We start from the raw sequence: 27,977 nt of genomic DNA on the forward strand, positions 1-27,977 counted from the left end.
GAAGGAGTTACAAAAACCCTGCTACAGCTGATTAGGAATAAACAAATGGAGTTGGAATCTCTGTAAGTTCGAAACCTCTAAAGTTTGAAGAAAATATTGACCGGAACCATACGTCAACCACTTTTCGAAACAGCAATAAATATATGTTATCTTTTGGTTTTGTGCAGTGAAGAAAAAAGAAATAGATAAACAAATGCATTTTCCTTACCTTTCGCACAACGGATCATCCATTTTATTTACTTCCAATGCAGGTGGTAGTGGTGGCGACCATCATCCACACACTCGACGCAGAGCCGCTTTTTTCTTCCCTCTCTCATCCTCTCCCTTGTGTCTGCCCTCCTCTCTTCCTACATTTTGCTTTCCTTCCTGCCGATTTTATTAATCTCCTTTCCACTTCAGGTGACTTTACAATGGGTGACAAGCCTAATGGTTTCCTGTAACTCTGGAAACCATTTACAGTGCTTAGTGGTAAACATATACGGTAACCAAATAATGGGATGAAAGGAGCCTGCTATGGTGCCCCTGTTAACTAGATGGAAAGAAGCAAATGCAGCATCCATCCAGTTCAGTATATCGTTTTTACTCCTTTTACTCTAACTTTGCCTAAAACTGTCATCTCATCATCAAAAATAATGAGCTGTAACAAAAGATTAACACTGGAATATAATGCTAGTCACAAAGAATTGCTATGGAAAGGATATAGAGCCGTGACATTGTCTTATTTGGTCATCTAGCAACGTTAAATAAACAGCAAAAGGACGACAACCTGGGCCAAGAACTAAAGTGGTATCAAGAACACAGCAAAATAAGCCAAGTTTTACTGCAGGGTGTAATGGAATCTGGGAATATCACAGGCGATCTGTGGTGAGCCTTAAAATTAACCTCCTCTCATCATTTACTGTCAGCAGATGATTTTACTTACATCAGGAGACACGTCTGAGAGTTTGGGGATTTAACACAAAATCATTTTATCCCTTATGCTACGATGAATCTCCCCAAAACTAAATAAAATGTCTAAAGGTAACAATAACATACTGAAGAATATCTGGAGAGTAATAGTAGTAGTTCCAACCCCAGGCTTATCTTTATGTGAACCCAGTGGACTGCAATCTAAAGTTACCCTTCCCCTGCAGTGCCCCATCTTCCTTCTGGTGTATAGGGAGGGAATTAGGGAACGTTTGTACAAGTATAACCAGGCAACGGGGCAAACCAGTCATATCGGTGCCTCTGCGTGAAGGTGTCCCTCTCCAGCACCACAATAATCTGGGTTAAATGGAATAACAACTTTGGCCTCGGCACACGCTGGAAGACAGGCTGCCTCCGAGGTCACAAAACTTGATCGTTAGAGGACATGTCGGGGGTAAACAGCAGAGACTAAATCAGATTTTTATTCCCCTTAGCTTCTCTCCACTCTAACATCGGTGGTATCACATTATCACATATACTGGAAGGTACATCATTTAATAAGTCCGTGTTCTTGGATCAGCGTACCAGAACAGCAGTTTTCCACCAGTAGTAACAAATATCACCCATGTTGGAAGTACGTAAATAGTAAATAACACGTCCGAGTTCTTGGCTCCATATTTTGCCACAAGCTCTCTTGATTTAACATGAGCCTTATTACATACGTTGGGAGTAAACGGGAAAGATTAAGTCAGAGTCCTTGGTTCAGCCTCTGGCTAGCGCTCCAGCATTTTGTTACACCACCAAAGATGGTCTGTTTTTACCTGACGCCATTGGCCATTCCCGCAACATGTATACTAAGTCGTGGTTGCGTGCAGGCAGCAATTTATCAGCTTTACAGTTGTTATGAGGTAGGAATGAGTCCCTCTGGTTAGTACTCAAAAGGACTCTTCAATCTGGCTACATCTGGTAATAAACGGGGCTGAGAAGAGGTAAGAGATTATCGTCAGATGTAAACAAACGCGCTACAGTATCAAGTATTTTGTTTGTAAAATAATTATAAAGAATAAGTTTGAGTTCTTGGTTTTATCTTTTGCCACAGATAAAAAATATTTCACACCTAATCAGCAAAACACAAATGGTAACCGATGGGTCAAAAGATAGCTTAAACTTTCACTTGAACAACTTGTCACTTTCCTCTGCTGGCTAATATTCCTAAGCTGAGAGAGGTCTGGTATGTTTTTAGAATTGCCCATGGATGATTTTGATACGATGCGTCAGGAAGGAAAGTGATGGACATAACCTAAGTGTGAAGTAAATACAGTAGAACAGTAGACGAACTTTTGTCACTGATTGTACAGAGTGATCCAGAATTCCGATATCAAATGGCACTATGACAATGTTCTAGTGTACCTGTAAATATGATCATCCTGTTGTATACACAGGCCACATCGAACCTGCATGCTACCGGTATATCGCATTTTTTTTTTTTTTTACACCTAAGGTATCGGATTACGTGAACAAAACCAAAATTCAATATTATACATTTTTTCCTTTATCTTGGCCTAAAATTGACATCCCTCCATCTTGAATGTTTAGCTGTAACGATAGATTAGCACTAGATTATGATGGTAGTCACGAAGAAATGCTATGAAAAGGGATGATGAGGCATAGCACTGTATTTTTCTGTTACCTAGCTACGTGAAATAAGCTGCAAAAAGGATGAAAGTCTGGGCCAAGTTAGTGTAAAAGAAGGATAGCCTATTATTTTTGACTTCTGGACGCCATAAGACAGCCAGACCTCAGGCGGCACTGGACTCCCTTTTAATTGGTTTAGGATATTTTGTTCTGTATTCTCGTCGGTCCCTAACACCATTTCCTAACAGATTTGTTTTGCTTATTACACCTCACTGTTCTCTTCCTTGTTACATTAATCCTTCCGATATCGTCATACTGTACATAGTTAACGTACAAAAGGATACTAACCAGCCATATCCAAAAATAAATAACTAAGGAAGAGGGGTTAGGGAGCTTCCTTAACCGAGGAGAAAATGGGCCTTTGTAACAACTCATCCTTAACGATTTATACTAATACCTTAATATCCTCTTGTGCGTTACTGATGCAAAGTATATCGATACTAATAAGACAGAGGTAACATATGGGAGAATATTAAACGCTTTATTTTTTTTGATCATTCGTTCAACCCAAAGACTATCTGATTAGACTTCGAAGAGACTTTACGAATTGAACGGGTAATCCGCAGTGACGTCACCAGGGGTCAGATTTTTTGGGGGCTGTAGCCCTGGTGTAGGTAGAAGGGGGGGGCCAGCGAGGCGAGCATATGCAGCTGGGGGGTACGGGGGGGCGCTGTAAGCCCCCCCGGAAAATTTTTCGGAAATTGAGCAGTTTTAGGGGAATTTTTGAGGCCTGTAGATGAAGAAAAAGTAAAATAAGGTCTCACAGGCTATTAATAAGAAACTTATAGGACACATGAATATTGATGGGCCTAATACTAGGTATCAGTAAACCTTATGATATAATGTGTACAAGGTAATTGTATAAAGCTTTTTTGCAGATAAGTTTTTCTTAAACTGCTAGTATTATGTGGTATCATAACGGTTTCTTAGTCTTACCATATTAAATTTGATAATTCAAAGAAGCTCAATGTATATAGATATAATTGCCAAGATTTATCTTCCATTACCGGTACTGTGATAGGAAAACAAAGCCATTCACTTTCCCACTCTGTACGTTTAGGACAATATATTTGCAACACTGAGAAATAGCCTAGGCCTAGCCAATTCAAAAATAAATCAATTAAAAAAATCATGGCCTAAGCTTCATAAAATGACTACTGAAAAAGTTTGATATAGGGCTACTTACACGTCTGAATGGGTTCAGCTTTGGGGTTATCTGGGGTTGCTTCTGGCACCTCATTCCCAATAACAGCCACTTTTTCTTGGCATTCATCTGAGTCATCTTTGGAGGTGCGGGTGCGAAAGAATTTCCTTATGTCACCCTGCCCCTGAGGATTTTTCATGACCTTTTCATCACTTGAGTGGCTGCTGGCTGATATCCGCAAATGTATTATTGTAGAATAGCCTATAAAAGGGAAATGACATTCAGTTCTGACAGTCGAGTGTCGACTAAACCAACTAAGTACTGCTGACTCTTTGTATTGAGTATAGGCTAGATCTCATATCTGTAAAAACAAAAATGAACAGGTAAAGTGAGGTGGCTAGCATACAGCCACTGAAACCAATACATTCAAATATAGCCGAAAACAACACAGGATTTAGCCACAGTTCACAGACACTTCTCAATGTAAACAAACATTCCGAGTTCCAATACTCTGAACATTCGAATTTGTGAAAAATTGCATAGATAGATATTTTAGACTGCATAATCCAATTTTAAAGCTTCGTGATTAATATGTACCATATTATATATTGTAAATATATAATAAGTTTGATAAATTTAATACAATCTTGCATTCTTTGTGCAATAAATATATTTCAAAGAAAACCAGGCTTGGAAAAAGTATATGGATATGGGAAATTAATATATTATAACTATTATAATTTGAGTCATAGGTTTACTTAAATTGTGAATAACTTATCACATTATGTAGCTATAAATAATACAGTATTAAACTAATATGGATGCACGAATAAAAGTGGATTGGCGGTATGGGGTTGGGGGAATGCTAGGTGGGCCAATGCCGAGCTGGAAGCATACTATGTAAGCTGGTGATTTTTTATTATTATTATTTTTGGGGGCTGCAATTTTTGGGGGGCTGAGTCCTTGATTTGTGGGGCTAAGCTCCCCCTAGCCCCCCCCTGGTGACGCCACTGGTTATCCGCAACCTTCATTAATTATTCCTAATTATTTGTAGCCTTCATTAACCATTCCTAAAGAAAAGAACATCGTCTGGAAGCAAATAGAAAAAACAAAAACTGGCGTCCATTCGCTGAAGGAAGTTAAGGAATAACATATAAAGAAAATCGTGAGGGAAGAGTTGTCACCGTAGTCAAAAGGAATACGGCTCACAGGCACATCGATATCCAGCCTAGCCATGATATCTTTGAGCAGGGTCTTCTCTACGCACTTTGTTCGCATCTAGAAGTGAAAGAGGGACCTATATGGTAAATTTAGCAGTTGCGTGTCGTGGTATGTGGAAATGTTAAGTGTTTCCCACATCACATTCCTTAAATATGAAAGCATGGCGCTACGACCCCTCCACAGACAAATATGGAGAACCGAGGAAATATACGACTCTGCGATAATTATGGGTTTAACAGAGTTAGGTCACACTAAACCTGCTTTACGATCTGGGTTTCATATCCTTTCTCGTATTTTTAGGCGTAGGGCTAAATCAGTGGATCTCCGAAGGATAATTTTTGTCGTCCAAACTGGCGGACTGGGTTCCAAGCTGCCATTGTTGAAACAAAGCTGCGCCGCTTTTGTCGGCCAAAATGATAGGAATCAGATCAAAACATTTTTTCATCAAAACAAAGACCGTCGTCATATCGCTTCGAAGCGAGGTCGGGAGCAGTGTTGGTGTAGCTGGTTCTCGCTTGGAGGGATTGAAATTAACAGCAGGAACGGGTGAGTGATAGTTATCATGAAGCAGTATTATGTACACATAATTAGGGTGCAGGAGACTAATACTTGCCGTTAAACAACCAGTTTAGAGCAAATAAGGGCCACGATCTGTTCGTCAGCTGATTTTTTTACGGCGACCGGCGTGTTTACGTTTTGAATTTTTTGATATCACATAGCAACACTGTGTTTAAGGACAGAAACTAATGCTTCGAATCCCAAACTCTAGCTTGGACGACAAAAATACGCCTCGGAATGTAGAAGGCTAAGCCAAACCTAACCTAGCGGAATCACCTAACCAAGAAGAGTTATAGATGTGATCTAACCCTGCTCAGACCAATATTTACCTGCCATGTCTCATATTTTCTCGTGATATGTAAGGTCCGCAACATTTTTATATAGTAAGATTAAGATGTTTGGTCCCTCGTTTTTCATCTGTGCCATTTTTCCCCAAGTTATCACGTAAAGTACAGTAGTAGTGAATGGAAAACGGCAATGCATGTTTGAAAATTAAAAGCTACGGGAATTTGATCGCGTTGATGTAGCTTCGTGGTGTATGACTAATATAAACTAGTAAAAAGTGAGAGGTAATGTCCACAAAGCCATAGCACCGACTTCTGAAGATATTTTTTTTCCTATATTTTATTAATTTATTTTTTATTTTTAACCTGGTTTGAAAGAATTTGACATCTATCAAAAATCACTAATTTCTGGGTTTTAGACCAGTCGATCCCACCTCAGACACTAGTGTTCTTCAACCTAGTTTTTTAAATGGTGACAAGAAACGGCGCCAAGGCACAACAAATCCCTCTCTGGCAATCATTTTAGTGCTGACGTATAAACACAACAGGATGTCTAGTCAAAGATGTCACATCAAATGTGGTGTATATCGGGTGAAAATTAACGATTTTATGCCCATTTGAAATTTTAGGCCCGACCCACCTGATACTGACCCCCCTACTACCGCTAACTAGGGGTGACCCCCCTGATGTAATGAGGAATGTTATAGGATGCAGATTTGAAAAAAAAAAAAAACACCTTTAGGTTTTGGCTTCATGTCGATATGACGAATTTTAAAGGAGTTAGGACAAAAAAACTGTATATTTTTTGTTTACACATTTTGGGTCTACAGCATGGGCCTTGAGCCCAGCTTGGCCCAACATTTAATCAGGTGATCAGAAAGCCATAGCCCATCATCCCTGTGATTTTAGTCAATAATCGTACCATTAGCTTTCGCGTAAAGTTGTTAACAGACAGACAGAGTGACAAACAGAGACAGAGTGAAAACAATACCCATTCCCGAGACCTTCCAGGGCAGGGACGGGTAAAAATGAACAAACGAGTAAATTGCAGGCCATTTTAAGCATTAACGTACCTAAACACCACTTCACCTAACCTAGACTCTTGTAATTCGAGCCTAACCACAACCACTTTTCAACATTTCGCTAGTCGTTGGGCATAAGTTTAACACACCTACCACATAGGGATACAATTTTGGTTTGAATTTTGAGACGGTCACACTTCTGACCCTCTGACTGGCCATACCGCACCAGCAAAAGCAAACCTATGACCGTAATGCACCGCCGAGAAACAAAAACTCCTCGCCTTTAATGGACGAAACGTAAACAAACCGCCACTACAGACGCCACATCATCTCGGCTTATTTTTAGTTTACGGAAGAAACGCCACAGAAGAAAGTTGACTTAGAACTGTGAATCGAATCGAATCCTGATATTTTTTTCTTTGAAATCCGGTGTTGTGGTTAATGGTTTTCTACACATTAGCCTTGAAATTTTGCCATTACTATGAATTTTTAATGCGTGGTTGTCGCCAATCAGTTAAAATAAATAATTAAAAATAGAAATGTTGGTCTGTTTCCATTTAACAAATGCTGGATCCGCTCCTGGTCACGCATCACTAGCCAGTCGCTCCTGTTCCTGTTCCAATTGGCAGGCTTTTCTGCGCCTGTCATAAGCCTGGGCAGCCGGCATGAACAACCACAACACGAAACTGACGTAGACCAGGCCTGACAGGAACCACATACTGGTGGCGTAGCTGCCACTCGCGTCCCTGATCATACCTGAAAAACAGATTGACTCTCTCAGTAATAATAACATGGAATATAATATGCCAAATAACGTATACAGCAACATACAAGTAAATAATAACGTGCAGTTATGAAACAACTTGGAAGAGGTGCAGGAAAACCTCGTAAGCTGAGAGCAATACGATCCTCAGCCACTAATACTGATGCTAACCTACGAGGGGACCGACAGAGAGGAACCCAAGAGCCACAGCGAGGGATGAAGCCCCAAACACCGGTGCCAGGTTGTTGACTCCCATGAACCTGACCATGATGAGATTGTAGAGGCCCATGGTGGTGCCGATACCCAGGCCCCATCCCGCCATCACCACCAGCAGCAGCCACACCTCTCCCACGAGCGGGAACACTGTGGGTGGAGAGAGAGGATAGGTACAGTTGTGAGCCATGGAAGCCCAGTATGGTGCCGATACATGGAATCCGCTCCATCATCACCACCAGCGCCTACTACACCAGCCGGGGCACTGAGGCAGGAGTGAGGACAGGTACAGTTGCGGTTAGTGTTTTTTTTTTTTTATATATATAAATAACAGAACGGAGGAAGGAAAAACAAATGAGTAAAAAAAAAAAAAAATCCATACAACAGATTACTGGTGTCCTCTGTTCATAAAATATCTGTAACAATTAGACTTGAACAGTTGTGGGTTGAAATTTGGAGGGAAACAACTCTGGGGAAGCGAGCTCCAGAGAGATGCAGTTCAGGGAATGAAAGAATTCTGATAGGCAGAAGTTCTGCAATATGGCTGAGTGACATTCCAGTCATGAGCGCTACCAGATGCCCCCTGTAGCACGAGGGAAGGCATGGAGAGGTGGCACCATGGACGCAACTTCATCTGAGCATTTACCAAAAAAATATCTTTAAAATAATGCAAGGGAGGGAACATTCCTTCTTATTTGCAGGGGAGGTAGTTTATATGTAATGGCAGGGTTGTTAATGATTCTAACAGCTTTGTTCAGAATTTTGTCTAGTTGTCTTAATGAAACTTCTCCACAACCATTCCACAAGGGTGGGCAATATTCAAGCTGAAAGCGCACATGACTCTTATAAATTATAGCTAACTGCTCATCGGCGAAGAAGTTACGGACTCTGTACAATAATCCAAGTTTCTTTGAGGCGGTTTTAGCAAGTGATCTGACATGAGAGGTCCAGCTGAGGGCACTGTTAAGTGAGACACCAAGAATTTCAATACTTTTGGAGATGGGAATATTAGTAGCACTGAAGGTAATGTACGAATCTGGCAATATCTGTCTATTAGTAAACTTTTAGTGAACTGTTGACTTGGTATGAATAAATCCATACCAGCTAGTATTAAGTCGCAAATGTGGGACTGGGTAGAATTGGGATTACTAGAGAAGAAAGACTGCCATGGAACATCAGCAAGATAATTTCTAAATCCATCCCAGTCTGCCCTATCAAAGTGCCATCGGGTCACCCTGACAGGTTCAGAACAGGGAGGTGTGGGAGGGTTAACTAATGAGGCTTTGATGAGATTGTGGTCAGAGGATCCAAGTGGTGACAGTACCTCTATCCTGTATTGATCTGGATTATTTGTCAAGAATAAATTCAAGAGATGGGCATTATGGTCAGGATTATCAGGTATTCTGGTTGGTTGCTTTACCAACTGGGTGAGATTAAACGATTCCGCAAACAGCTCACACTCTAGACCAGCGTCGTCAGTCCGGGCAGAATGCAATAACCATTCAACATTGTGTATGTTAAAATCACCCAAAATAGTAATTTCGGTGCCAAGGGCAAGGTCAAGATTACTCAACTGAGTGGATATGGAATCAAATACACTGGGTTCCAAAGATGCATTGGGTGAACGATAAACTACAAAAATATATTTGGTAATGTTTTGACAATTTAATTTATATAATGAGTAATCAAAACTGGATGAAGTGAAGTTTAAAATAGTGTGAACTGCATATTGGGATTTGATATAACAATAGGTGCCGCCCTTGTTACGGAAGTTTGTAAGGAGATGGTAACCGGGAAAACCTACTGAGATCTTACCAAAGTAACACTGTGGCAGAAGATAGGGAAGATGTGGCAGGGATATACATTAGCGAGTCGTTTCTTCACATTATTACCATTCCTGGCTGAAGGGAAATCTAGCCAGGATTTTACACGAAACAAAGACCTGTTCTTGGCAGTTCGAAGCTTTTCTATACTGCACAAATAACTCATCATGAACTGCTCTTCGTGTAGTCTAGTGAAGCTTCTGTCTACCACCTTAACAATAGACAACAGACGTTCATTGGTACAAAACTCTGGCAAAGACTTCTCTCCAGGGGTGTGATAAGAGGGTGAGCAAAAGCTATGGCTCAAGGTTGTCGTGTCGAGAGCACGCAAAAAGTGTTTGGTCAGGAGTGCTAAAAGATTGATTCATTAAGGAAAATAACTCTGGGAGCAGATTCTCAAATAAACCTGCTACGATTGACCCCTTTTGTAACTTGGATCTGTTTTTATAGAAAGAAAAAGAAACGCAGGGCGATTTCCCCCCCCCCTCCCCACTCCCTTCTTGTCCTCTCTGCTTAAACACATCATAGTTAAGATAGTTCTTAGTGGCAAATTTGTGAGGAAAGGTAACATACTTAAGATGGTGGTAGCTGTGGTGGCCAGGCCGGACATGTAAGCGACTCGCATGTTGAACCAGTGACAATCAGAGAGTGCAGAGATCAGCGTTCGTCCGCCCATGTGACAGATGGCAGAGGCGGAGATGCACCAGGCGGCGTCCTCCAGGCTGTGATCAGCAGCCTGCATGGCAAAAGGCACCATCATGATGAAGTTGTAGTACCCGTTGATGAAGAACATGCACCCCAAGGAGATGATGAGGGCGCGGGGTGAATGGAGTATGGCCAGATCTCTGAGGGTGGAGCGTAGTACCTTCATCAGACCTCCCTTTCCTTTATCACCTCTCGCACCTTCGCTTGGACCAGCACTAGTTATGTTTGGCTCAGATGATGTCCTCAGTTCAGTCACACCGTCAGGCTGCATCGGCTGAGTGAAGTGGTTAATTTGGCTGGCTTCCCTGCCGGCTGTGGCCAGAGACTCTGAGCTCACCCATACTGCTTCCTCCTTGCTACCCCTGTCGTCTTCTCGTCTGGTACACAGAATACCTGTGCAACGAAGGTAATGCGAAAGTTAAAACATTACATTATTGCCCAGTAGAAAAAAAAAAAAAGCTAATCTTTATTCAAACACACCCAAATATCTGGCTTAATGAACGGTTATTACGAAAAGAAGATATTAAAGAAGAAATATGAACATCATCACACGAATTCTTTTATAAAGAGAAAAGGAAAAGAATGGAAAGAAAGATCAACCGTAAACTGAAATTCAAAATGACAGGAGCACTGAATCAAACCTTTCTCTTCTTCTGGTGTCACTCTCTTGGATATGAGTGGAGCAGAACCTTTCTGTTTAAGTTGATTGATGGCTTTGCGGGGCTTTAAGTGCCATTCGACGGGGTGGAAGAAGGCGGCGCCCACACACCCGTTGAGTATGATGGCACTGAGGACCAGCGTAGCGCCTTTGAAGCCGTATTCGTCCTGCAGGAGGCGGATGAGTGGCGGTCCAATGATCTGTCCTGTACACACCCCCGACATCATGATAGCGTTGGCCAGCCCCCTGCGCCGGTGGAAGTACATTGGCACGATGATGAAGGACATGCATACCACCACGCCCCCGCCAGCACCTATGGGAGAGGGTACCATCAGCGTTACACAGGAAGCTTTAGCTTGTCTTCGATCTTTTGCAGCTTGTTTCCCTCAGTTTAGTGCTTGAATAAGATCACATTTCACAAACCATTCTTCGTGACAAGCCCAATACCCGTGTTGATTTACTGGTGCAACCCAGAATTCAGGATTAAGAGATGGCAATTTTAGGTCAAATTAGAGGGGATAGAAGACAATAAATGGAGGTACGTACAATTGAAAAGGCTGTGCATCAACCAACCTTCGTATCTGCTAACGGGATAGTAAAGGCAGGGTATGAATAAATAAGGAAAACAGTTTTGCGGCCAACAGCTAAGGTCACTGACGTAAATTTTAAGGAAACGACGTGGCCAAGCGCGGGTGGAGCGAAGTATGAAATGCAGCATGATGATGCTTTGACATACACTCTCTTCTTGGAGGGAGTGAAGGTAGAGAGTATCATAGCAACCAAGGTATGGAAGGTTTAGCAGTCTTTACTTTTCTTACCAGCCAATAAAGAAAAGGAGAAGAAGAGGAACTGTGGCGATGGTGTGAAGGCAGACAGAATGACGGCAACAAAGGCCAGCAGACCGCCAGCAACCGCCACGTTCCGCCAGCCGAACTCACTGGCCAGAGGTCGCACCACGATGCCCATCATGTTCCAGATGAAACATTGAGTGTTGAAGATCCAGGCGGTCATTGTGGAAGAGCTGCCCTCGCCCAGCAGGTACCGGGAGAAGATCACGCCAAACCCTGGACCCAGTAGGGGCAGCACCATCTGTCGGAGTTACAGAGTACACTGCAAGGCCTACAGAATCCAGGACCCAGCAGTGGCAGCACCGTTAGTTGCGTGGGGATAGGGTACAGTAAGGTCTACTATTATAGAGGTTTACGGGGAAGCTGCCCTCGCCCAGCAGGTACTGGGAGAAGATCGCAACAACCCTTGAACCCTGTAATGGCGGCACCATTGGTTGTGTGGAACTGTCAAATAAAAAATGCTAAACACATGCCGGGAGATCACACCATACCCGGGACCCAGCAGCGGCAGCACAATCTCTTGCGTAGAATTATCATACAAAGAACACTAAACAGATACAGTACAGGGGGAAGATTGCACCGAACCAGGGATCCAGTAGCATCATCATCATCAGCTGGGGATAGAGTACAGTAAGAGATCTAAGATGAAAAGCCGTATTCCAAGTTACTTTGGGGATTCCACAACTCCCCAGCATCCTCTTAAACTATGTCGGCATTAAAGCGGGATAAAGTACACATAAGAAAATGTTAAAGTTTAATATACAAAACAAATCACTAAGAAAGATGTACTATATCTTCAGTGCCACTTAGAATAAAGTGGAGCCTCTTCCAAAGAAACAGCTTTTTCAAATGTAAACATAATTCTTTCAATATAAACCTGCATCAAAACTCATTACTCGCTTCAGAAGTAATCCTCAAATGCTAGGGAGTGCCTTACTCTTCACGAAATAGGGCTTAAGCATTACCACACCCATTCCTGTAGTAAAATAACGTAAAGATAAAAGGAAGCTAAGCATCAGACTTCCGATGACAATTTCTAGAGGACCTAATTCACGTGCATGGTTGGTCTGTGTTCTACGTGACTGCACTCTGTAATATGGGGTTTAGGCTAAAAAAATCAAATATTCATAAGGATTCTAATAATGACTATAGAAAGTTTGGGAGTTGCATTTCCCTTGGCGAATAAAGTTTTAAGAATATGGTCGAAATGTCCAATTTTAACTTCTTCGGTTAAATGATCTTATGTTTTGTTTCATTCATGTTATCTCCAGACGGCGTTACCCAACGTAAGAGAGACTTTTTGAGTTGGATAGATCAGATATAGCCCCTTCAGCACGAGAAGTAGTTCCTATTTTGAATAAATCGTCGGAAAATAATAAGAAACTATAAAAAAAAAAAAAAAACAGTCACCGAAGTCAAGGATTAAAATTTGCCGCCATCATTAACCCCCACCACCAACACACACACACACACACACACACACACACACACACACACACACACACACACACACACACACACACACACACACACAATAACCAGTGCTAATCTTTCAGTTCGCTGACGTCTTATTATATAGATGAGAACTCCAGACGCTTTTCCTCAGCTTAGGAAAGACCTCTCGTGATGAAGAGGTTAACTGAACTGTGGCAACGGACCGTACGAATCGCATTCTAGGAGGCTTAGTAGCACCTCTTCCTTGGCGATTTATTTTGCTTGTTACAGTTAAACATTCCCTTGTATGCTATTATTATCTTTTCAATATTGACATAGTTGACTTTTATGCATGGTTGCGGGGAGTAAAGACGTGTTTTCTGAGCTCTCTAGCTATAGGGCTGCCTCACCGGCATAGATTTTGTTTTTTCCGCCACTAGGGCGTTTTTATTAAAGTTAGGCTAGTTAGTACTCATTCTCCTCCCTTCCCTGTTTAGAGATACAATAGGTGTTTGTGTCTTTCCCTGAGTTTACCTTTGCTTACTCGCCCACAGAGGGACCCCCTCCCCCACTGATCGCTCTGGGGCGTGAATCGACACGGTCGGGCCTCCCTGGAGTGGTTTGAGAGGGCAACCTCAGATTTAGGTGTTTTGCCCCTGGTTGTTTGTCCCTTGTTTGTCTTCTCACCTTCTTCCCACTTCCCCCGTTAGAGGGGAGTGGTACTATGGAGGACGCCCCCACTGCCGCTTCCTCATGTCCTTCCCGCTCATGGTCCAGTGAGGGAGAGAAAGAATAGCTCTTCCTCGGTGGAGTCTGGGAGCCTTATCATTGACGAAAATATGGAAGTCTCCATGAACAAGCACCGGGAAAGGTCCCCCGGTAGCCACTCGCCTGGACGCGGGGGGCATAAAAAAACTAAGCATACTGGCCACCCTCGTAAATCTTAAACCGCCGCACTCACTCTATTACAGTGGAATTGTAGAGGTGTCGGGAATAAGTTACCAAATATAGCAATCTTGCTGTCAATACACAGGCCAGACGTTGTTTGTTTACAGGAGACGCACCTGGAGGATCATCCTGATCCTCCAGAGTTCAAACACTATCACTCGTAAAGAAGATATGAAGGTCACGGAGTTGCCATATACACACACAAATCACACCCACAAATGGAAGTGATTCTAAATTCTACTGAAGAAGCTGTCGCGTGCAGAGTAAAATTTAATAACACGTATCTGTCTCTTTGCTCTCTCTACTGTCCTCCACACGGCCCCATTGATAGTGATGCTTTAAATTCACTAGCTGAACATCTACCTGGGAATAAGTTAGTGTTGGGCGACATTAACGCCCATCACTATCAGTGGGGTAGCTTGAGGATCGATGGTCGTGGGGAGCAAGTAGCCGACCTAATACTACAGTCCAACCTCTGTCTTCTGAACCATGGTAGAGCGACTCGTGTAGATGATCGTACTGGTAACTTTTTGGCCATTGACTTATCTTTGGCCTCCCCTGGTATACATCAAGATTTCTCGTGGGACCCTTATGATGACTCCTTGGGAAGTGATCATTTACCCATCTGTATTTCTTATACACGCGACATTGTTTCGGACTCTCCACCTCCAAAATTTAACTATAAGAAAGCAGATTGGGGATCTTTCTCAAGGATCGCCAATTTAGATATATCTGGGGAGACCATAGATGTTAAGGTCGAAAATATAATTACTTCCAAATTACACGCAGCTGAGGCTGCTATTCCCAAGACTCCTACAGTTCATGCAAAGCATACAGGACATTGGTGGATGCCGGATTGCCGACAAGCATTAAGAAAACGCAATAGGAGATACAGGATTTTTGATAGTCAGCCCACTGAGGAAAATTTTGTTGCATACAAACAGGCACGGGCTGAGGCAAGGAGAATAATAAGAAGGGCCAAACGTGACTCCTGGCGGTCCTTTGTGTCCACGGTGACTCGTACAACACCATTAAGTAAAGTCTGGTCCACCATAAGAATATTAAATAATAAAGGCCCATACTTCCCTATTACCACCCTGCAAGTAAATAATAACATCTATGACGAGCCCGTGGACGTTGCTAACATCCTCGCCAGGAGTTTTTCTCATGTAAGTAGCTCAGCCAATTATGATCCGCGTTTCCAACATCATAAACGTGCAGCTGAGCTACAGATTATTGACTTTGCCACAGAAGACATAGACTCCCCGTACAACCAAGAGTTTACACTAGATGAACTGCTCCTTGCCCTTAAATCCTGTAAAGACACCAGCCCTGGACCAGACACCATCACGTACGGTATGATCCAGCATCTTAATCAGGACAACCTGATTAAGATGTTAGCATTGTACAATGAGATTTGGGCGTCTCGAACGTTCCCGAACTCATGGCACTTTGCGCACGTCATACCGATACCCAAAGAAGCTGGTCGTCTTATGAATCCCAATTCATTTCGTTCTGTTGTGGTGACTTCTTGTCTATGTAAGGTCATGGAACGAATGGTAAACAATAGGCTTCTTTTTATTTTAGAGTCGATGAATTTGTTAAATGATCAGCAATGTGGCTTCTGTAAATACAGAAGTTCACTAGATCATTTAATGAATTTGGAGCATTGTATTGCAGAGGCATTTGCCAATAAAGAATTCATGATAGGGGTGTTCTTGGACATCCATAAAGCCTATGACATGACATGGCGACACGGTATACTAATGAAGCTCTGTGCTGATGGTTTAAGAGGAAATATGCCTATTTTTATTTCAAATTTCTTAAGGGACAGGACTTTCTCTGTCAAATTGCCCCGTAACGTAACATCGGATATATTTATCCAGGAAAACAGGGTGCCACAGGGAAGTGTGCTTAGTCCTAATTTATTTAGTATTATGATCAATGATATTCTGTCATCAGCTCCCATCCCCAGGAATCTTAAATACTCGCTCTATGCTGACGATTGTGCAATATGGCACTCCTCCCGTAATGCACAATTTTCGGCTGGGCGGATTCAAGCAGCCCTTGACTCCGTCCACCAATGGGCCTTGCAGTGGGGATTTAAGTTTTCCGTCCGTAAGTGTGCCGCTGTAGTTTTTACGACTCGTAATGTACCTAATTTGTGCTTAACTTTGGATAATCAGGCGGTACCTTTTCAAAATTCTATAAAGTTTTTGGGAATTCATTTTGATCGTCATTTGAACTTTAAAATTCTTGTTAATGCTTTACTTGCTCGTTGCGATAAACCAGTAAATGTCCTCAAGTACCTAGCGGGTACTACATGGGGTGCCGACAGAAAATCTTTATTAATGGTGTATAAGTCCCTCATTCGATCAAAGCTAGACTATGGCACACAGGTGTATGGCTCGGCATCCGATGCCACGCTGAAAGGATTGGATGTGTTGCAGAATAAATGTTTGCAAATGTGTCTTGGAGCCGTCCGGTGTACCCGTGTAGCTCGTATGGAAGTGGAGGCGAATGTGCCTCCCCTCCGTATTCACTGCGAACATCTGGCCTTGTCCTACGGCTTAAGGACATTTAGGAAAAGTAATATCGGCAATGTGGCCTGTACCCCCCTGCGTCAATACCACCACCTTCTGCGGGGGGTGCGTCGGCCACTTGCCGTTCGCCTCCACTTACTGACTCAGGAGTTTGGTGTGGACCCCAGTGACTGTGACAAGTTGGTGTTAAAAAATATAGCGCCTTGGGAGCCACCTGGCTTTACAGTTGATGTTACATGGCTCCCAGCACCAAAGGCCAAGGTGCCGGAGGCGGAGGTCCACCACTTGTTTCGTAACGTCATCATTCTCACTTGGGGTCCCACCACTTGTACACCGACGGCTCCAAGTCGAGTGCATGTGTGGGTGCAAGTTTGTGGTCGACTGAATGTGCCCTCAGGTATCGGTTGCCGACTCATACATCTGTGTTTACCTCAGAACTTTTTGCTGTTGACAGAGCCATAGACTATGCTCTCAATTCTAGGCATGACTCATTTGTCATATTCTCGGATTCAAAATCAGCCCTTCAGGCAATTGCATCTTGCACTACGGACTCTCACGAGATCCAGGACCGCATCGTTAATAAGTTGCAAACTTACATTCATGCAACAAGTCATTCACGCTTATCTGGGTGCCTGGTCATTGTCGTATCTACGGCAATGAGCAGGCTGACTTACTTGCAAAGTCGGCTGTAGAGCTCGAGGAGACTTGGGACGTTCCTCGTGATCTACGGTCGAGTCTCTCTCTCGGAAAGAAATCAATAAATCTTCTGTGGCAAGGTCAGTGGACCAGACTTAATATTCCAACCTGTAAGCCGTACCTGGGCGACTGGGACACTGCCAACCGTCCCAGTCGCCTGGAAGAAAAAGTGTTGGCTCACTTACGGCTTAATGCCACCATATTAACACATATGAAACCTTACATGGAAAAACGATTCCCGCCGCACTGTGACATCTGTGATGCGGTGTTATCTATCAGTCATATCATCCTGCGCTGTCGGCGATTTATTCGTGAACGCGCTTCACTTATAAATTACTGCGGCGCAGCAGACGTCCCCTTCACCCTTTCCACCATCCTGTGTGATGGGGACATTTGTTATGACTGATAAATTGATGGCTTTCTTGAGAGAGACCGGACTGATCAGAGTGATGTGACTTTTTTACTGTGTGGTTATGGTTTTTATCAACGGTAAATATGTATATACTGTAATATTAATTAGGGTTGACAGTTGACATATTTGAAATAGTTCCTCCTCCCAATGATCTGTTCTAATATAGATGTCCCCTACATTAAGCCAAGTTCCTCGCCTGACAGTCACCAGCTGATGAGTGCAAGTGTGCAATATAGGAAGGTATTGGGCACTTGCAGTCGATGGTGGTCTGCTGGGCGAGGTTCTTCACTTTTTGTACAAATTATGTAAATACAGTATACCATCTTGCTTAAGTTGTTCTAATTAGGGACGACAGCTGACGTATATGGAAATGTTCCTGACTCGTCTGGTTCCCTTTCATATATTGATGTCCCCTATATTAGGTTGTGCCTCGACTGACAATCACCAGGTGATGAGTGCAGGTATGTAATGTAAAAAGGCATCACATATCTGCAGTTGATGGTGTTCTCTTGGTCGAGGCTTTTTTAACATTAGTGTAGGTCTAGTTATTTGTCTCTTAGGATTTAGTATAGGTTAGCGATTTGTCTGCTAGGTGGTTAGTTTTAGGGTATTTAGATTAGGTATTTTCGTTTATAAGTAATATAAGATTAAAAATAAAAAATAAAAATAAAAATACAAAAAAATAATAAAATAAAAATTATTATATATGCACGTGTGCATGAAAGTGTGTATGTTCATATGCATGGATGTGTGTATGTATGTATGTATATTTATATGTTCGTATATATATGTATATATGTGTCAATGTATATACATATATATATTTTTGCCTTAATGACCAGGGGCTCCGGCCTCAATGGTCGATAGGCAAAAAAAAAAAAAAAAAAAAAAAAAAAAAAAAAGTTGCATTAGTAATATAGAAGAGGATAAAGGTGAAAAGCACAGAATAAATAGCTAAGGAAGAGGTGTTACGACATCTTTAAAGCCACTTCCAGCACGACCCCGTAACCTACCGTGGTGATGAAGCTGCCCAGGACCACCAGCCAGCCCCACCCTCCGTCAGGTGCTCGGGACTCCACCTCCCCCTCACGTCCACAGTCGCCTTCCTCTGTCCCCCTTCCTCCTCCTCCTCCTCCTCCATCTTCATCATCGAGATCAACACTGGCGTTATTTGTGTCCATGTTTCCGTCACGTAAACACCTCTCCGATACAGAGTTCTTTGCCTCCTCCTCTGAGATAACAGGTTGATAAGGAACGACTTTGACCTTTCCATCGTGTTTACTTCCCTCTGATGTGGACTTCATTGCTTCCTCTGAGATAACTGTTTGATAAGGAATGACTATGAAATCTTATCTGCGTGTGGCTTCATCATCATCTGGGAGAGCTACCAGGAAGAAGGGAAGGTCAGGTTGGAGGAGAAGAGGGCTGGATCCTTCCTCTTGAGATGGGGAGACATGGGCAGATGTTGCACTCTCCTCTGTTAGTTCTTCCTGCAAAAACAAATCCAAATTACAGCCGGGCATTCATTTGTATTACAGGACGAACGAGGGACATGGAAAAATTCTTTGCTAACCTTTCTTCGTTTTTCCTGCATTAAAAATAAAAAAAATATCTTCGTTATGATAGGGAATGCAGGTCTGTTAATAAATTTGGACATTGGACAAAAATTATACCATAATAGCTGCTGTGCCACTTTGAGTGTGTGCGTGCCTGCGTGCCTGCGTGCGTGAGTGTGCGTGAGCGTGTGTGTGTGTGTGTGTGTGTGTGTGTGTGTGTGTGTGTGTGTGTGTGTGTGTGTGTGTGTGTGTGTGTGTGTGTGTGTGTGTGTGTGTGTGAGAGAGAGAGAGAGAGAGAGAGAGCTTGCAAGTCATCCTGCTGGTGGAGCTGTGGTAGACGGGTGAATAAGTTGATGGGCAGATGGTTGTGTTTGATTGGTGGATGGGTGGATGGGGTGACATGCTGGGTGGATGAAAAGTGTCGGTGGGGTCGGAGCAGATGCGTATGTGGGGGGAGGGGATATGTGTGGCCTCCCGGACGATAAGGCAAGAGGCTGACTTACGTAGCTAGCATTCGTAAAAGATCCTTACCATTATCTGTGACTGACAGATTTGGACAGCAGGAAAATATCAGAAATAATATAGCAGTTTAACCCCTTGAGATGGTGTTTCTCAGCTTAGGACTACCCTCTCGTAGTGACGGGGTTAGTGAAGATTATATCGCTTCCCACATGGTCTATAAGTCTCTAACGCAAAAAAACAAAAAATAAAAGTAAGCTGAGAGAGAGAGAGAGAGAGAGAGAGAGAGAGAGGAAAAAAAAAAGGTCATTAGATTGAGGTGATGAGTTAAAGAAGGTCTGTGCATATGGCATAGGTCTGTAGAAGCCAGGGGGAAATACCCGTAAAAGATCTGAAGCAGTATTTATAATTAAACACTTTTAGAGTCGCTAGGATTCAATATGAGTAATTCTATATGTTGTATTATTCTTGTTCTGGTTCCCTCTAGTTCGGTTGTGCAATCCTTTATGACTATGAATGAAAGTAAAAACATAAATAGGCATTCTCATGCATATGCTCGAGAAAAGCTCAGAATACGACACCTGTAGAAGTAAGAGTACTCGTCCGCCGCTGCCGTTGATCATCTCCTTCGTCGTTGCCTGAGAAAGATCCAGTCACGAGACGCTGACCTGACCTGACCTGGTTTGACTTCGATGCTCTGTTACATCACCTTGCTCCGGCTGTAAGAAGGAATAGTTACCTCTTTAGCATACTCAAAGATAAACAAAAAGCGGTCCCAAGGCACATCAAACCTGTCCCCAGCAGCCATTTTAGTGCTGACGTATAAACACAACTAGATATCAAGTCAAAGATGGCACACCAAATTTGGATTACATCGAGTGAAAATTGGCGATTTTATGCCCATTTGAAATTTTAGGCCCGACCCACCTGACACTGATCCCCCTACCGCTAACATGAGGGTAGGGGTGACTCCCCTGAAGTAATGAGGCATGTTATAAGAGTCAGATTTGGAAGATGCACATTTAGGTTTTGGTTTCATGTCGATATGACGAATTAGGAAGTCATGGCGAAAAAATGATTTTTTTTTTTTACATTTTTTGGGTCTACAGCCTGGGCCTTGGCCCAATTTGGCCCAAAATGTAATCAGTTGATCAGTATGTCATAGCCCATCATCCCTGTAATTTTATTCAAAATCGCACCTGTAGTTTTGGAGTAAAGTTGTTAACAGACAGACAGACAGACAAACCCAGTGATAACAATACCCTTCCTCAAGCCCCTCCGAGGGGAGGGGGTAATGGAGACTGTATTCATTATAGTACCTTGGACTATTGATAATCGGGTTAGCAATGAGCCGTATTCCCGGTGCCATGGGAAACTTAGTAGAACTTCTTCCTAAGAGTTTTATATTGCATTATTACACCTTGAGGACCCTTGAAATACGGCGTGATTTTGCACAACAGAACTTCCCATCAATGTCAGTAGTGGGCAGACAGGCAGTTACAATGCCTACCTACCTACAGTACTTACCTACATACATACATACACATTAACTTTCTTATGCTGCTACAATACACATACAATACATACATACACATCAGTATTCTTATGCTGCTAGAATTCACACATACAGTATACATATAAACAATAATTTTCTTATGTATTCTAATAGTTTTAATATCAGGAACATACCAGAGAAAATAAAGATGCGATGTAACTAAATAAATCGCTGGGGAAGAGGTGTTACGAAGTTTCACCAATAATACAGTTATGTTCATTCATTCATCCACCATCCAGTCCTATAATGGCCTGTCAGGACCGTACGGGCTCGGGGCTAGGCAATGCAGTCCATATATTTACGGTGAAGTTATCCGATCACTCCCCCGCTTAGCATTAAGTGAGGAATGAACCCACATTTGGAATTAAACCTTTGGCCCTTCAACACTGTCATTTATATATGATTCTTGCTATCTCCAGACGATTTTACTTAGCGTAGAAGAGGCGTTTTGAGCTGGAGGGGTTAGAAATAGCCTTTAATAATTCCTTCAGTACGAGAAGTCTTTATTACGTTGAACAAATTGATCTAAGAGTGGCAAGAAGTAACTAAAAAAGATGTTATCGGATTGAAGGGGTTGAGGGTAACATCTGGATAGCGCCTTGAAAAAATACTGTAGATAAATGAGTAAATATATGATTGATTTGATATGATGGTAGTAAAAATCAGTGTTGGACGTTTGTTTCTGCAGCGGTAAAAAAATGTTACATCAGAATCGAATGTACAGTATACCTACATATGCGTCACTGTTTCACATCCTCACCCCTTGCGCGCGCGCGCACACACACACACACACGCACACACACACACACACACACACACACACACACACACACACACCTGCCTATCTTTCAACACTTGCAGAATCGCTCACGCAATCTCGGGTGTTCATGCAAAACCCATGGAGATGCGAGTCTGCTTTCGTGCCTGTAATCGTGTATAAACTGTGTAGGTGCAGGTTAAGTATATGATATGTATGGAGCAAGGTTGGTATAGTTACACGTTGCTTAAAAGTCTTTTTGATATCTAGGATTGTTCTCATAGCTCAGTATGTCTTCTGGCGAAAGGAAAAATATAGTGTATCATTGGAGCTACTTGTAATTGTATTTCAGTAGGTTCAGTATGAACTTGTTTCAACGAAATGTTCATTATTTTTGCTGGACAACGAAGGTGGGGCAATATATTCATTATAGATGGGCGCCTGCGTAATATTGTTGCCTGTTGTTGTTGTTGTTGCTCAATCCCGGCCGTGCTTGGTCCAGCAGACCGATCGATCGCAGTAAGAAATGACCCTTATGGGGTCCTTCCACAGGTTTCCTACACCGTTGGTATTGTACTGTCTGCATCGTAGCGGGGCTTTGTATTGCAGTGTTCCATGTGGTGGCCTATTCTATGAGCAGGGCACGTGTCGTATGCGATTCCACCCAGTTTATATCTAAGCTGGTACCTGAGGAAGGATGAGTGATTTCATAATCTAAGCCTAGTCAGGTGAACTCGGTCAACTCTGTTTAAGGATACCTGTGATGGGTGAATATTGGGAGGGGGGAAGCTTGTAATATACGAGTGGTATTCTGATCGACGTGCGGTAAGTGAGGGCGCCCATCATCCACTCACTCAGTGTAGTGCTGCCTTATGGTTTCTGCACTGAGTGAGAAGCCAAATGGTTTCCTGTAACCCAGGAAACCATTTACTTCGCGGGGTGGTAACCATATAACCAAATTATGGCTCCCGGTGGTTTAGTGGGTAACACAGGCACTCCAATCGGATTGAGCCTGTGTAGGTTTATTTCCAAGGAGTAGTTGGGGTTTATTGCTCACGTAATGCCACTCAGGGATGAATGAAGCTGGTCACTCTCATCTTAAATGTCAGGACCAACTTGCCTAGCCCCGAGCTCCTACGCTTCTCATGGGGCAACACAGGATGACATGATGAATGAAGAAATGAATGTTTTGATCGAAGTGTTGTATTGCCCTGAGCCTGAAATGAGTGTGCAGGTGTTTCTTCATTGCTAGTGTACGAATGTTTGGAGGTAGGGTGTTGCTGGGGCCTGGTAATGTTTGTGTGGTGTTTTTTTATGCGTCTAGTTGTGTTGTGTGGCTCGTCATACGAGTATACTGGTAGTAATAACAACGATGGTGTGTACTAAAAGCTGCTGCATATTGCTGTGTGTTTCTCATCATTATTGTTGTTGACGCCTTCTCCCATCCAAGGGTTCTTGCCTCCTGACATGTTGGCTTAGTAGAGGGCGAGAAGGAAATTGACGGAAGGAGAAGGGGAGATTGAGGGGAAAGGGAAAGGGAGAGGAGGAAACTGACCTATAAAAAGAGGAGTTTGAGGGGAGTGGGAGGGGGAGAAGAGGAAAATGAGTGGGAGGAGAAGAGGAGATTGAGGGGAGAGGAAGGGGGAAAGGAGGAAATTGAGGGGGAGGAGAAAGGAAGGGAAGGAGGGGAGAGAAAAGGGGAGAGGGAAGGAGGGAGGGGGAAATTGAGGGGGAGGAGAAGGAAAGACTTTCTTCCCTATAGGTCATTTTTTTTCTTATGCTATTTTTCGTATTGATCATGGTTTCTCTTCGATTAAATGCTATCTGTACCATATCATCTACTGTCTGTGAATACTTTACTTTTAGTATTTCTCCCATTGATTCCTTTCCTTGTTACGCCGTTGTTAAAGTCTTCATAGGTTTACTATAGGAAAAAAAAATTGTTGATTTTCAGTTACTTCTTAACTCATACCACATACACTTGATTTGGCTCATACTTTCTCTTGTAATTTTCTTTTGCTTCTATAATTCTTGTTCGTATCATGAATATTATTTTTACCCTCAGATTTTTTTTCTAAATGATATTGTATTTCTTGATCCACTGCATCCTCTGTATTAAATAATTTTCTCATGTCTTCCTTTATTTCTTCAACGTTTTTACTCATTATTTTTCTCTTATCATCTTTTTTGTTACTCGTTCTTACATCCCTTCCAAATTTCCTTTTAATACCTTGCGTTTCTCTCTTGTATTGTCTTGCATTTTCTTGACAATAATATTTTAATTTTTACTTCAATAGCTTCCTCTTCCCTGATGCTCAGTTCAAAATGGCAAATCAAGCATTCTCTGGTTTACCTTGTGTTCCAGTTTTATTTCCTTTGTTATATACCACTGCACATTTTGGTGGTGGTCTTGACAAATTTAGTAGTGTGGTTAGATACTGAATTTGCTTCACGTTTTTTTGTTTTTGTTTTCTCATTTACCATTTTCCAAATGTCTACCTCAAAAGTGCTTCAGGTACGACACATGTATTAATGGGTCACGTTATTTCTGCCTTTTGTCTTGTATTTTCTGCCTATAATATTCCTTAACTTACTGACCCTGCTTTGTACTTCTCTTTGTCGTTTTCCTTTTTCTTGTATTTTTTTCCTATATATTTAAGATTTCTTTATTTCTTTATCGCTTATCTTCAGAGTTCTTCCCTTCCCTACTTGCACTGTTTGCTTTGTTTTTGTTCTTGCATCTTTAGCCTCTTTCATTTTTGGACATACTTCTATTGTCTTTATTGTATCCAGTATATTCTTATTTTCTTTTATCTTGGAACAAGTGCGGGCTTACTATCACATCTGTCTTCCAATCTCTTCTTTTTCCATTACCATTCCATTTAATGATTCTATTTTTGAAATGATTTTTGCCCTTAACACTGATCCCTTTTATATCATTTCCTGGACATATACTCTATTACACTTTCCAATTTCTGTTACTGCTATTAATTCGCCGTGCATATTAATTTCGTTAGTCTCCAGTTCTTACCTTTTGTTCCCTTCAGCCATAATTCCCTTTTTACTTCCTTCAGTATCACTTTACAGAATTTTGGTTTATATATCAAATTATACTGATAGTTTTTCTTTCCTTCTCTGCTGTGCGTCTTTCATAATGTGTCTTATCAAAAAATGGTGTTCTTTTTCTTGCTCCATTCTGATAATCACTGATGTTTTCCAAATTTTCAATCTCATTCATTTAAGTGCCTCCATACTAGTTTTGTCTGTAGTCACATTGTAGGCCTTGTCCAAATCCACTGTGAGAGCTTACACCCTGCTCTCCCTCACACAGCAACTGGGGATGAGTAACTTATCAACTGACAGGGACAGGACTCCAAGTTGTGGGTTGTTGTTGTTTTACCTGCACGGAGGGAGGGGTTACGGCTGGGGAGAATTTCGACTTGTCTTGGGGTAATTCTGGAGGTGTATTTCGCCCTCACCGAGGATAGCGAACAACCAGGCTTGGGTGGGTGATAAAGGAAGGTAGATGTGTGAGCTGGGGGTGGGGGGAAACTATTCTGGCCAGGGCATCTGCATAACTTGCCTATGCATGAAAACTGAATATCGTAATACTGACTTTCGACTAACTGCTGGACGCTGGGGGCTATGTAATTTTGGTAATGCACCTTGTTTAGTTGAGAGTGAGTTATAAGAGCCTAAGACTGGTAAACAAGGGTGTTGTGAGGGAGGCTATCACTCATTAATTCCCCCTCACTGTACGTCTACTCATTAATTCCCCCTCACTGTACGTCCTTGTCCATCTGTCTTGTGGGCATGACTGTACGCCGATGACGGTACAATTACTGCTGAGCGGAGCATGCTGACGGGTTGTATTCTATGTACTCTAGCTTCGAGGATATTTCATTTTCCTCTGCGTTCTTATTGCGCATTACATTTCATCTTGCATATTTTGTGCGTATTGGCCTACACTTCGCATCCTTTGCTTTTTGTCGTGCGCATTACACTTCATATTTCTTCGCATTTTATTATGCGCATTACACTATTACCGGTACACTTCACATTTGTTTGAGTTTTATTATGCGCATTACACTATTACACATCACATTCCTTTGCGTTTGATCGTGCGCATTACACTATTACACTACATTTCTTTGAGTTTTATTATGCGCATTACACTATTACACATCACATTCCTTTGCGTTTGATCGTGCGCATTACACTATTACACTACATTTCTTTGAGTTTTATTATGCGCATTACACTATTACGCTTCACATTCCTTTGCGTTTTATCGTGCGCATTACACTATTACACATCACATTCCTTTGCGTTTTATCGTGCGCATTACACTATTACACTACACATTTCTTTTGCCTTTTATCGTGCTCATTACACTATTACACTTCACACTCCTTTGTTTTCATTATGCACATTACACTATTATAAACATTTCTCTGCGTTTTATGGTGCGCATTACACTTCAGTATCCTTTAGCACGTTATCCTCGCAAACCATGTCGATAATGAAGCAGTATAAATAACATAAGAGAGAATAATAACGTGATATATGCAAAACAAATCGCAAAGACAAAAGTGCTGCGTGCTCTCCTTTGCCATGACTTAAAATGTAGGTCATGGCCTTGATTTACCCCCTCAGTGCGGTGACGTATTCTCTCTCTCTCTCTCTCTCTCTCTCTCTCTCTCTTAATTTTACTCAGTTCAGAAATGGCCTTTTGTATTTCAGAAGATATCGGCAGTGATCAAATATTATGGGCTTACTTTCCTCTTCGGTCAAATGACATTATTCTATGCTTGCTATCCTTAGACGATTTTGAGAGAGAGAGAGAGAGAGAGAGAGAGAGAGAGAGAGAGAGAGAGAGAGAGAGAGAGAGAGAGAGAGAGAGAGAAATTATTACAATATGGTTGCTGGGGAGAAGAGCTGAGAGGTAGGTGTGTGGGAGAGGGGAGGGAAGGGGAAGGGGAGGAGGGTTGTGGGTAAGAATATGAGTGCCAAGGCTGTTCAGTGCAAGTCATTGACACCGGAGATAAAGGAGAGAGAGATAGAGAGAAAACGTCATGGACTGAACATCTCGCACGTGTCCTGCGTCGTAGTATCTTCACTGTCACACACACACACACACACACACACGCTCGCTCGCGCGCGCAAATGCACATTCTCCTCGGTTAAAACAAAAACAAAAAGACAACATTCTGAATCAGTGCACATAAAAAAGTAAGGACATAAAACAGGTTGCAAATCCACGTTATAAACACTTGCAATTTACGCCTGTGATTCTCATGGTGACCGTCTCAGTCCTGTTCTATTCACGTCATCCACAAGGCAGAAAATAATGACGCCTCTCTCTCTCTCTCTCTCTCTCTCTCTCTCTCTCTCTCTCATCGGAATTCCTGATATAGGTTTTCGATTATATTTTAAGGAAAGACCCACGTATAGCCTTAAACACCAAGCAGCGGATAATTCTGGGCTTCGGGTCTGCACAACACACACTTTTAACTCGCCACTGGGCAGGCTCACGTCGCCGAGGTGGTAAAAATAGTGTTACATCACGTGGACACAAGACACAGCTCACCACAGAACGCAGAGGGGGTGTAAGTGAAGGTGGGAGAGGTGCAGCGAGTGTACATCCTCCCGTCAACACACACACACTAACACCCTCCACCTCTCTCTCCCTAGTCCCTCTCTAACTCTCCCCCTCTCTTTCTCTCGGTGCCGTATTTTCGTTGCCCTTGGAGATCCCGCTACTCCCCTTTGTGTAT

At 42.4% G+C, this 27,977-nt stretch overlaps 1 protein-coding gene and 1 long non-coding RNA gene across 2 annotated transcripts; both read right to left on the reverse strand.

The window, feature by feature from the left end:
- Positions 1–6,458: 6,458 nt before the first annotated feature.
- On the reverse strand, positions 6,459–19,054 carry LOC145400431 (monocarboxylate transporter 12-B-like). The gene is made up of 6 exons (XM_080272945.1): positions 18,887–19,054; positions 11,811–12,081; positions 11,024–11,305; positions 10,203–10,727; positions 7,765–7,956; positions 6,459–7,586 (listed from the first exon to the last, which is right to left on the reverse strand). The coding sequence occupies exons 1-6, from the start codon at positions 19,052–19,054 to the stop codon at positions 7,414–7,416; spliced, it is 1,611 nt and encodes a 536-aa protein (XP_080129071.1). The 3' UTR covers positions 6,459–7,413.
- Positions 19,055–19,060: 6 nt separating this feature from the next.
- LOC145400373 (uncharacterized) lies at positions 19,061–27,842 on the reverse strand. The gene is made up of 3 exons (XR_013897430.1): positions 27,791–27,842; positions 20,470–20,607; positions 19,061–19,363 (listed from the first exon to the last, which is right to left on the reverse strand). It is a non-coding gene; the product is annotated as an uncharacterized LOC145400373 (long non-coding RNA).
- Positions 27,843–27,977: the final 135 nt, after the last annotated feature.

The sequence above is a fragment of the Coenobita brevimanus genome, chromosome 52 (genome assembly GCF_032717465.1).
Source record: "Coenobita brevimanus isolate Jiangsu-jjx chromosome 52, ASM3271746v2, whole genome shotgun sequence".
Lineage (NCBI taxonomy): Eukaryota > Metazoa > Arthropoda > Malacostraca > Decapoda > Coenobitidae > Coenobita > Coenobita brevimanus.

Excerpts from the sequence above, each read along its gene's own strand:
- LOC145400431 (XM_080272945.1), bottom strand. The coding sequence starts at position 19,054 with ATGGACACAAATAACGCCAGTGTTGATCTCGATGATGAAGATGGAGGA. Across the intron at positions 11,306-11,810 it reads CTCCTTTTCTTTATTGGCTG|GTGCTGGCGGGGGCGTGGTG; the intron begins GTAAGAAAAGTA and ends CCTCTCCCATAG. Across the intron at positions 7,957-10,202 it reads CACAGCTACCACCATCTTAA|TGTTCCCGCTCGTGGGAGAG; the intron begins GTATGTTACCTT and ends CTCCACCCACAG.